The sequence below is a fragment of the Giraffa tippelskirchi genome, chromosome 5 (genome assembly GCF_054371585.1).
Source record: "Giraffa tippelskirchi isolate mGirTip1 chromosome 5, T2T-mGirTip1v1.2.pri, whole genome shotgun sequence".
Classification (NCBI taxonomy): Eukaryota; Metazoa; Chordata; class Mammalia; order Artiodactyla; family Giraffidae; genus Giraffa; species Giraffa tippelskirchi.
In genome coordinates, this window is record NC_137279.1 from 97,883,934 (window position 1) to 97,894,784 (window position 10,851).

Here is a 10,851-nt window from a genome sequence, read left to right on the forward strand (position 1 = left end):
GAGGAGCTTGAATGGGGATTAAACCACGAGCAGTTTTAATGGTCTGGTTTTCTCCCTCCCATTTCCCCCACTGTTAGTATTATTACTACAAGAATAAAGGATTCCTGAGAGCCTGTCCTCTCCTCTCCCTGGAACCCCCTTGACAGGACTCACCCCCACCAACCCCCCCACCCCGGATTTCTGGGGGAAAAAAAAAAGTGAAAGGCACTGCAGGGGTGGGGGGCTGGAGTGCCAGTGAGTCTGAAGGGCATGCTGGGACAAGGATGGGGCCGCCATCCGTGCCCACAGAGGTGAGGAGTGTGTCCCTGACCACCCCAGTATCAGGCCTTCCCATCCTCCCCCCCCCACCCCCCCGTCCCACATGGGGGGGAACTGCAGCAAGAAAATAATTAGTGTTGGGCTCAGAAAGAAGGAACGGAGGACCCACTCTACTAGGACCCAAGGGGGGACCACAAGTAACTACCATCCTCAAAAGCTGGTTGTCCTTGGGGGTTAGCGGAAGAGGAGCTGAACAAAACATGAATTATAATGGAACTCCCCAGCCCAGGGACCAGGCAGCAGCAGTGACCCAGAGCTCCCAAGGAAGAGGGAGGGGACTCACTCAGTCCAGGCCTGGGCCCTAGTTGTCCCCACTGCCCCCTTGCCGAGCCCTGATGAACGCCATGCCATGTGTGCGGAAATGGGTCTTGAGGTTGAGAGGGCTGTCACAGCTCTTGCCACAGACCTTACAGGTCAGCGGGCCTCCTGAAGCAGGCAAGGGTGATTCTCCACCATCTGGGTCGGACCTGGAAGGAGGGGGGGCCTCTTCCTCCCCATCCCCCAGGCCTAGGGCACTGGCACTCCCCACACCCCGTTTCTTCTTGTGGCTGATGAAACGGTGACGGCTCAGGGAGCCAGGCGAGGCAAAGCACAAGCCACAGTCGAGGCACTGCTGGGCACCACCGTCCACCCTCAAGCCCACCATGAGGCTCTGTTCTGCCGAGCCGCCGCTCCGGTAGCGCAGGGGGCCATGGCCACCCGACCCGGGCATGCCCCTGGGGGACTTGGCTGGAGGTGTCGTGCTGTCAGGCTCCTCACTGCAAGAGTCTGAGGATTGGCGGCGCTTCCGTCCCTGCCCCTGCAGAAGAAAGAAACTGGGTGTCCAGGTCATCCCATGGCCCCGGCACCCCCACCCAGCGCCCTGAGGCTGCGCACGCTCCCACTCCCACCGTCCTCGCTGGGAAGCTTGGGCCTCAGCCTACCTGGGCTCTGGCACCAGGGCCCCGAGCCAGGGCGTTCCCCCGGCCAGGGGACTGGGCCCCGAGCGGCAAGCCGTGCCGGACCTGGACGTGTTTCTCCAGGATCAGGCGGCTGCTGAAGGTGCGCTTTCCCTCTGTGCAATACCTAAAGGGGAGAGCGGGCGGGGTGGGCGCCGGGGCACAGCCCAAAGACCAAGGCTCGTGGCTTGAGCAGAGGGAGGCCTCAACCGTCAGTCCACTCAGACCTAAGAGGCAGGTGGGAAGGTGTTTTGGGGAACCAGGGTCGGGGGCACCCTGCTGGACAGAAGAGGACAGGGGCACAGGGGTGAAGGTTACCTGCAAGGGTAAACTCGCTTGATACCCTCGTGGTTGACCCTGACATGGCGCCTCAGGCTGGGGGCCGAGCAGAAGGAGCGCTCACACAGGCGGCAGGGAAACTTTTTCACTGACTAGGAGAGCAGGGGGTGGGGGATCTCAGAGCCAGGCTCCCATCTGGGACCCCATCCCCAGTGCCACATAGGTCAACCCCAGTGCAGCCCCTCTGGCTCCCAGAGGGCGCCCCCCCTCACCTTGCCGTGCTCCTTCTTCATGTGACCCACATATTCGTCACGCTCAGGAAACCAGGAGTGACAGAGGCCACAGGTCCAGCCTCCAGGGCCCCCTCCCCCACCCTTGATGCCTTTGCTCCCCAGTTCTCGCCGGGGCCGTTTGGTTGGGCGAGGGGGCTCAGGGGAGCTGGGTGGCTCCTCCTCTTCTGAGGTTGAAGAAGATTCCTCAGTAGGGGCAGCGGTTCCTGCCCGAGACACAGCCAGCTCCTCAGGCTCTGTCTTGGGGGTCAGAAGGGCACCCCCAGCTCCTTTCCCAGCGGTCTCCTCCCCCGGGCGCCCAGACTGATGGGTGTTCTGTGAGAGGGAGACAAGGCATGTGGCTATTGGTGGGCAGGAGGGCCTGGCCTTGCCCAAGTCCTGGCTTCTCCCCTGCTCCCATTTCCAGAGGGGTGTGTGATCTTAACCCCGGAATGATACAGCCGAGCATCCCGCCTCCGTCCCTTGACTCCTGTACCTTGAGATGTTCCAGCATGGTCCTTTTTTGGGCAAATAGCAGAGGACAAGATGGGCACTTAAAGACGCTGACACGCTGGGGCAGCAAGTGCTGGTCGAAGTGTGAGGAGAGGAGGGGTTTGTGAGTGAAGACCGTGTCACACATGGCGCACTTGTAGATCATCCTGTGTGGATGGAGAGGACAGTGCTGACATCCTGCCCCATCAAGGCCCAACCCCACTCCTATGCTCCCCCCCAGGTCTCACTTGGCCTGCTGCGTGTGGAAGCTGGGATGCTGGGTGTAGAGGTGGGCATGGGCGCTGGGTGCAGACTTGAAGGCCATGGGGCAGATGGGGCACTTGTGGAAAACCTCGCAGTGTGATGTCTGGATGTGGGACTTGATGGAGTTCACACCTCCAAACACCACTGCACAGCTGGGGCACCTTGGGGAGAAAGTCGGAGGGATGGTGGTGAGTAGGGGGTGTCCCCGCAGCCACCCTCAACCCCACACTCATTCTCAGGGACCAGGTGGCCTGAGAAGTTATAATCAGCAGTGGAACATGAGCAAGTGGAGGAAGGAAAGAGCCACAGGACCCAGGCCCAGAGGGGAGGCCTGCAGAGGTAGAGCTGGTGCTCCAGAGGTGGTCCTGCTCGCTCGCTAGCTCCTCTCCGGGGGAGCGCCGGAAAGGCAGAGAGCTCAGGCTGCACTCGCCAACACAGCATGGCTGAGTGATTCAGCAGGAGAGACGGGCTCGCCTTCTAAAAGGCTGGTCCCAGGAGCCACGAGACCATCAAGTACAGGAAGAAAAGTGTCAACATATGGGGAGGAGGTGTGGGAGGCACCTGTATCCTACGCGGCGAGAGAAATGTAGGCAGGCCTCCCGGAGATGGGTCTGAAAATTGGCTTGCAGAAAGTTGCCCCCACACTCAGGACAGACGTGGGGAGGTCGGTTCTTATGCATGCGCTGGTGGGCGCTGAAGCTGCAGCGGTTGGGGAGCATCATGGGGCAGGTTGGGCACACCTGTCAAGGAGGTCGAAACAAGGTGAGTCTGTGAGGAGGGGCCTGTCACCCATTCCTTCTAACCAAGCCCCCACACCTTCCTAGACCGTGTCCCCGTGGCACCTGGCTGTCCCCTTCCCAGGGAGAGGCTGTGAAAGGCAACTCACATTGCTGGTGGCCCCAGGGGCAGGGGGCCCGAGCTGCTGGAAGTGGGCAGCCATGCCGGCCTTGTCACGGCACTGCTCCCTGCACTCCAGGCAGCGGAAGCATGTGTAAGTGGAGGTGGCAGGGTTGGCAGGTGGCTCCGTTGAGAGCGGCAGCACGGGGGCCTCGGCGGCTACTGCAGTAACGGCGGATGTGGTGACGGCCCCTTCACCCTTGCCCAAGGTGGGCAAGGCTGGAGGTCCGAGGGCAGGTGGGACAGCCAGTAGGGGCGTGATGTCTGGCTGCCCCACCATCTGGTCCAGGGCCACCGGCCTCATGACCAGGTGTGAACACTGCATGACGAGGCCCTTGTCCTTGTGCTCGCGGGCATGCAGAAGCAGGCTGCACTTGTTGAAGAAGACCAGGCGGCGGGCGCAGTGATTGCAGGTGACCTCAATGCGCATGCTCCGGCGGTCATAGTGTCTCGCCAGGCTCTTCTCCAATGAGAAGGCATCCCCACACTCGAGGCAGCGGTAGCCCGTGGGTGGCAGGGCCAGCCCGGCCTCAGCTGGTGGACTCAGGTTCGGCCGGTAGGCAGGCAGCAGGTTCTTGCTGTTGAGGATCTTGTTGAAGGCCTCCACCAGGCTGGACTGGGTCCGTGAGATCACCGTGCCACCTGCTGCCCCCGGCCCAGTGGCCGGCTTAGAAGGCTGCACCATTACCACTGAGGCGCCATTCACCTTCTGTCCCCCTGTCCCCAGCCCTGTCCTCCCCTCAGCCTTGGGCAGGGCTTGGGGCACCAGACCCAGCACATTCTTAGGCATCGTCTTAGGGCTGGTGGCAGTGCCCCCAGGCAGAACCACAGCTTTGCGGGCCACGCTGGCTGCCATCAGCATGGCAGTACTTGCATTCTGAATGGTGGCCACGGGCAGCACGGTGCCCTTGAGCCTCGTGCCATCACCCAGTTGGACACTCACCACCTTCGGACCCTCGGGGGTTGGGGTTGCCGGGGACAACTTCAGGAGGTTAGCCTCTGCCAGGAAGCCCCCCTCAGCCAAGGGGGCAGGGGGATCAGGGTCTGAGGGGACCCGGGTTACAGTCCTTGTGATATTTCCGCAGGATGTTTTAATGGTCTTGATCCGCACCTTGAGAGGCCGAGAGGAGCTGGAGGCAGGGGAGTCATTGCTGTCCTCGTCCGCAGCCTCAGCTCCACTGGAGGGACTCTGGGGACTTCCCGGGGAAGACTTGTCTACTGGTCCCTCATCCTCCTCTTCCTTCAGGGGCTGACAGCTGGGCCCTTTAGGGGAGGCAAGAGGGCTCTGGTGCCCCGGAGACTTCTTCAAGAAGGACACCCCTGCCACCTGGGAAGGGGAGGCACTGGCAGGGACTCCAGTGGCCTCAGGGCTAGCGCCTGAGCCTGGCTGAACGAGGCTCTGGGGATGAAGAGGGCTGCAGCTTTCCTGCTTCAAGGCCCCCAGCAATGGGGGAGAAGCGGGGGGCAGCAAGGCTGGGCCATTCTCCCGGGTCAGCTCAAAGGGAGAGGGGAAAGCAGGTGGGGTCAGGGCCCCTTCCCGAGGTGGGGAGGGTGCAGAGGGAGGAAGAGGATCAGGGTGCTCCCCTGGCTCAGGCCCAAAATGAGCAAACAGATCCAGCGGAGCTTTGCCTTCCAGGGATTTTTCTTTCCAGGTACCCCCACTGGGAGGAGCTGGAGAGCGTGGGGTTCCTGGAAGGGACGGCTCAGGGCCCCCAAAACCATTCTGCATCAGACGAGGTCCCAGAGGGCCTTCCTTCGTCACTCCCCCAGCCCGGGCCCCTTCCCCTCCTGAACTCCCAGCCAGGGACTCTGACTGCTCAGGGCACACAGTGTTCTTGACGATGACGCTGACTGCTGAGACGTCCGGCGGTGGCAGGCCATGGTCAGAGGCCTGGGTGGGTCCCCCAGGGCCATCCCCAGCAGGAGCTGCTGTTGCTTCGCCAGATTCACCTCCTACACTGGGTTCAGGCTTCCCGGAGCCTCCTGGCCCCTCATTTTCTTCTGGCCCAGAATGGATGGCTTCATTTGCATCAATGTCAGGGATGTCAAAGGCAGCAAGGAGGTCATCAAAATCAGGGGTCTTCATGTCCCCCATGGCAATCTGTCCCAGACCTGAAGAGAACAGGGAAAAAAGTGAGAAACTGAGATGTCTGAAAGCAGGAACTCTGGCCCTCCTCCCTCAGGATCTCCGCATACATTCCCTCTCAGAAGCCCATGCACACTGACTTGGATACACCTCCATCATAGTGCAAATCCTAGAGAGCTGGTGGAGGTACCTGTTTTGCCAAACCCTAAAACTGGAAAGGACGGTAGCATGCACATTCCAGAGAAAGATCCATAGAAGATCCAGAGAAAGCAAAAGAAAAGAGACTTCTCAGAGACACAGCTGAGAGATAAGAGAGTAGAGATGGAGGGAGCTCTGTGATTGTCCTGGTTGAAACCACCACAACCCCTCCTGTGCCCAGCACAGGATCAATCAACTAATCAATACTACTATTAAGGAGACGAATGTAATGATGCTCTAGATTTAAAAGCTCATTCACGGCAGCATGGGATCCATTCATATTCTTCATGGATCTTCTGGGGGTCCACAAAGATCTGAAAGGCCATATGCACAAAAGGGCAGCAACTTAAGCCAAGATGCAAGGATTGATTCCAGTTCCAGCCTTATCAACAGCCTGCTGTATGTATAAACAAGTTACTCAACTGCCTTACTCTTGCTGTCTGAAACAGCAGGCAAATAACTGGTTTATCATAGGGTTGTTCTGAGCATGATATGAATCCTAAACCTGAGAGTCAGAACCCACAGAATAATTGATTGTTACAGCTAGGACATGCCAGGCCGAGAAGGTCCTGGGAGAGAATAAGCACTGGAAATCTAGGGCTGGGGTTAGGGATGAGAGTCAGGGGTCAGGGAAGGTCAAGTCTGGGCCACTTGGGGTCATTACTGGCACTTGGAGATCTAGCTGGGTTAACAGGGAGAAGTGGGTTCAGGGAAGTTGCCCAAGAGACAAAAATGGAAAGAATAAGACACAGGAACAGAAAGAGACAAAGAGAAGCAGTGGAAAACCGTGACAGCAGCCTGGTCACAAGGGCCCCAGCCTAAGCCTCTGCTGTCACAAACACCTGCTGCTCCCTCACCTACCTTCCCAGGAGTGCCTGGCCTTCCCCTAGCCAACCCCGCCCCCGCCTCCCCATCTTGCTCTCTCAGGACTAAAACTCCAGGGTATGGGCTTATCCAACACAGCTGCCACAATCGGCAAAAGTCAGGCCCCTCACCCCTGTCATGTCTCCTCTGAGCTCCTCACCTCAGGTTATCCCCAACTCACACTCCTCACCCTTTTCACTTTCCCTTGGCAACAGTGGCCTAGGAAGGCTCACCCAACCCCCACCTGTCCTAGTACAAGAAAAAAAAGAAAACCCCAAGAGACTAAAGCGGTACTAAACCAACAAGGTCAGCCGAAAGTCTGTGGGGAACCCAGGTCTGTTCCCTATCTCTCTCTCCCCACAGTGTTACTATATCTAGGAAGAAGCAACTGAAGAAGTCTCTTTCCTTCCACATTCCCTGCCCAGGATCCAAGCCATTTCCCAGGCCAATTTTCTCACCTCCTTCCAGCCTTTAGACTGTAACTGGAGAGAGTCCCAGCAGGTGGCAGCTGGCATTGCTGGGACCAAGGTGAGGGTGGAAAGAGAGGGTACCAACTAGAGGAAGAAAGGGGAGTTCTCCCTTCATCCCCCTCTACTTCATTCTGTAGGTTCTGGGTTTAAACAAAGCCCTCCAACCTTGCGTCCGCCCTGCTGGATGGCTGCAGCCCTCCCCTGCCCCGGCGCCGTTCCCACCCTGAGAGGCCAGAGCCACCTTCCGCTTGGGCCCTCAGAAAAGTGGGCTGGTGGAGCACAGATCAATGGAGACTATGAGAATACACTCACGAACTTGCCTCCCCCAAGCAACTCCCTCTTTGACGTCCAAGTGACTTAGAGGTCATCGGATAGTCAGGAACAGGCAGTAGATCAAGCAGCGGAGCTCAAGGCCGTGGAGGCTTCCCCCGCCCCACAGTCCAGGCCTTTCTGCGGCTGCTGCGCCCTGTCTCTTGGGCTCCAGCCCCCCTCCTTCCCTCCGTTCTTCCCCAAAAGCCAAAGGAAGGGGTTGAACAGGAAGAGGGTGAACTGGCTTGGGTCGGGTGGGGGCCCCGCGTCCCCTTCCCTGGCCCGGGGCCTGCTGCGCAGAGGAGGGCGAGGGGCCGGCGGCCGGGGGCGATTAGGCTACCGCCAAGCTGGGCAGCGGGCTGAATTAAGTCTCTGCCATCTGCCGAGGACCGGCGCGGGGAGCATGTCCAGGGTTGCGGGGGGGGGAGGGAGTGTACATGGGAGAAGTCAGAGGGGAAACTGAGGCGCGCCGCCCTTCTCTAATTCTCACCCGCGTGCGAAGGGAAGGACGGGCCTCCGCCAGGCCAGGCCCTTAGGGAGCTGCCGCGCCGCACCTCCCGGCCCTGGACTATACGGGAGTAGGGGAGGCGTGGAAAGAGAGTGGGGAGGGGACTGTCTCTGCCTGACTCGCAGCTCTCCAGCCGGGGTCCGTCCCAACTCCGACCTTCTTCCCTCCCTCCCTGCGCAGCGCAGCCTCCTCCCCCCGCGGTCTCCCGAGGCTCTCTCGAGACCAGAGAGGAATCGGAAGGCGCGCCGCGGCCCGGGGCTCGAGCCTGAGTCCCGTCCGGGCCCGGACGCTGACCCGCGCCCAGGCGGGGTGCAGGCTCCGCTCCGGCCTGGCCCAGTTCCCCCGCCCCCACCCCCAACCCCGGACACGGACACCATTTTAGGTCGCGACATCCCGCAGCTTCCAGTCCCCGGGCCGCGCTTCGGACGCCTCTTGGGACGGGGGCCCCAGGAGTTGGGGACCCCGACCCTCCCTCCACGTTTACCCTGCTAGGGGCTGTGCTTTCAACAGGCTTGGAGTTTCGCCCACCGGCCCCACGGGACGGGGGCGGCGTCGGGGCCACAGTAGAAGCCATCCCGGGGGGCGGCGCGGAGGGGGGGGTAGTTGACCAAGTGGGGGAGGGGCGGGGGTATTTACCCGCCCCCCCAGGGGGCGGGGCCAAAGGCGGGTATTTACCCTAGACACGCTTTCTTGTTCCGCTCCCAGTACGGGCCGAGACCCAGCGGTCTCCCCACGGCTCCGGCCGCTACCGCCGCCGCCGCCGCCGCCGCCCTCTCCACGACCGCCGCTACTTCCTGCTTCTCTCCGGTTCAACCTCCCCCTCCCTCAGCTCCCTTCGCGTCCCTGGTCTGGGCTGCCCGCTTTCGCACTCGCCATTGGTCAATGCCCCCGTCGTTCAGCACTGCGCCCCTCCCAGCTCCACACTGGGTTGGCCTTAAGTGCTGCCGCTCTGAACCAGCTCTGTACAGCCTTCCCGGCATCATTGGGCAAGAAGCTTGGTCCTTCTGGAGATGCTTCTCCTCATTGGTTGCGCCGGGGCCCACCTGCCCCCATCTGTGCGTCTCAAAAATGAGTGGCCTCCGCGACTGTCGCTTAGAAAGAAGCCAATCTGATTCCCTGCTTTCCTACTGGAGGCGGTGACTAACCCAGGTGCGTCTCCGCCCCTTCACTCCCTATTGGTCACGATCCAAGAAACCTGCAGTTCACTTATGCAAATATCAGAACCTTCTGCTTTTTATTTGTTGGGCACTTTGAGGAGAACCTCGTTGGCCCTGAGTGGAACCCGGGTGTGTGGGTTCATTTGCGCTGTTTTCTCAAGCAACACCCCAATGCCAGTCTTTCCATGCAGAAGTCACAAAGTGGGACGTCACCGAAAGCATCACGTCATCTGGTTGACCATTTCCTCGCGGTTTTCCCACTATCTAAACCGTCATATAATCTGTTTGGATGGGATCCTCGCAAGGGCTAGCTCTTGGGCGATGGCGTCAACCACTGCTCCTCCCTCTGCAGGAGGGCTCGTAGCGGGGGCGGGATTTGTAGTGTGGAAAGAACGGGCACCTGAAGCCTGGAACGGGCTTGCAGACCGGAAGTAAGGGAGAGGTGACGTTAGGGTGCTGGCGTGGCCAGGGCCATTTCAAAAGGGTTCTTAAAGCGGCACTGTACTAGGCTTCCTAAACACGGAGACAGGAGATGGAGAAACCCTCCCCACCTCCGTTACCCATTTAAGAGTTCTCGTCTTCCCCGCCCCCAGCACGGGTAGAGGGTGGAGTCGTGGCCGGTTTTCCCGCGCTTTGTGGCCCCGCCCCCTGAAGGCGGAGGAAGAGGAGGGATACTCCGAAAGTGATACTCTCTAATCGGCCTGGCGGGCTACACTCCTTGGTTGGGGGGGTGGGGTCCCAAAGAGTCAGACACGACTTTGCGACTAAACAACAACAGCAAGTCAGCAAGCGCTCGCTGCACTCGTTTGCAAGTCCAGTATACCACTTCATGCGTACCCCAGCTGGCCGACAAGCCTGCCTATTCCGCCTTGCACACAGCCGCTGAAAACCTTAAATGTAGTTATTAAGATGTTTCTGTTGTGCTTTCCAAGACTCCGGAACCCAGGACAACTATGGCGCTCCCTGAAAGAGTGTTAATAGCGATTGTATTGAAGTGTGAATCAGAACCTCCGGGTGGGAGTATTGGGCCACCATTTGTCATATGGTTCCATGGGGCAAGTTGCTCAACCTCCTCAACCAAATTTTCTCATGGATAAAATTGGGATTATAATGCCCACCTGCCATGGTTTCTGTGATGATTTTAACGGTTTAGAATGTCAAAGTGCTTTGTAAAGCCATGGCAAATGGGATTAGGAACCCTCTCTGGTAGGCTGCAGTCCATGGGGTGGCGAAGAGTTGGACACAACTGAGCGACTTCACTCTCACTTTTCACTTTCATGCATTGGAGAAGGAAATGGCAACCCACTCCAGTGTTCTTGCCTGGAGAATCCCAGGGACGGCGGAGCCTGGTGGGCTGCCGTCTATGGGGTCGCACAGGGTCGGACACGACTGAAGCGACTTAGCAGCAGCAGCAGCTCCAGCTCTGACTTTCTGAAGATTGCTTGCAGTTGTCCCAACTCACAGCTCCTCATCCACTTCTGAACAAACTAACTAGAATCGCATACTGGATGTATGTGAATGTGTGTGAATATATGTATGGGAATGCCCACCAGCATTTCATTCTTCTCTCCTCTGAGTCTTCCTGTGCCTCTGTGCTTAGTCGCTCAGCTCTGTCCCACTCTTTGCAAACCCCATGGACTGTAGACTGCCAGCTCCTCTGTCCAAGGGATTCACCAGGCAAAAATACTGGAGTGGGTTGCCATGCCCTCCTCCAGGGGATCTTCCCAATCCAGGGACTGAACCCAGGTCGCCTGCATTGCAGGCAGATTCTTTACCACTTGAGCCACCAGGAAAGCCCATGG

At 59.3% G+C, this 10,851-nt stretch overlaps 1 protein-coding gene across 10 annotated transcripts; it reads right to left on the reverse strand.

The window, feature by feature from the left end:
- Positions 1-12: 12 nt before the first annotated feature.
- On the reverse strand, positions 13-8,703 carry ZNF687 (zinc finger protein 687). 10 transcript variants are annotated; one of them, XM_081487565.1, is made up of 11 exons: positions 7,396-7,785; positions 7,064-7,159; positions 5,408-5,569; positions 3,447-4,720; positions 3,122-3,300; positions 2,545-2,721; positions 2,301-2,463; positions 1,808-2,140; positions 1,575-1,687; positions 1,242-1,383; positions 13-1,117 (listed from the first exon to the last, which is right to left on the reverse strand). In XM_081487565.1, the coding sequence occupies exons 3-11, from the start codon at positions 5,550-5,552 to the stop codon at positions 620-622; spliced, it is 3,024 nt and encodes a 1,007-aa protein (XP_081343691.1). In that variant the 5' UTR covers positions 5,553-5,569; positions 7,064-7,159; positions 7,396-7,785; the 3' UTR covers positions 13-619. The 10 variants fall into 10 exon arrangements, 8 of the variants coding, with proteins under 8 accessions (XP_081343691.1, XP_081343689.1, XP_081343687.1 ...); XM_081487563.1 differs by lacking the exons at positions 7,064-7,159; positions 7,396-7,785 and adding an exon at positions 8,568-8,703; XM_081487561.1 differs by having other exon boundaries at positions 3,447-5,569; positions 7,396-8,479.
- Positions 8,704-10,851: the final 2,148 nt, after the last annotated feature.

Bases quoted from the DNA above. Each gene is read 5' to 3' on its own strand.
- ZNF687 (XM_081487557.1), bottom strand. From the start codon at position 5,552: ATGGGGGACATGAAGACCCCTGATTTTGATGACCTCCTTGCTGCCTTT. The intron at 2,141-2,300 runs GTACAGGAGTCA...TCCCTCTCACAG, and splicing joins CCATGCTGGAACATCTCAAG to AACACCCATCAGTCTGGGCG. The intron at 1,688-1,807 runs GTGAGGGGGGGC...CTGCTCTCCTAG, and splicing joins TGAAGAAGGAGCACGGCAAG to TCAGTGAAAAAGTTTCCCTG.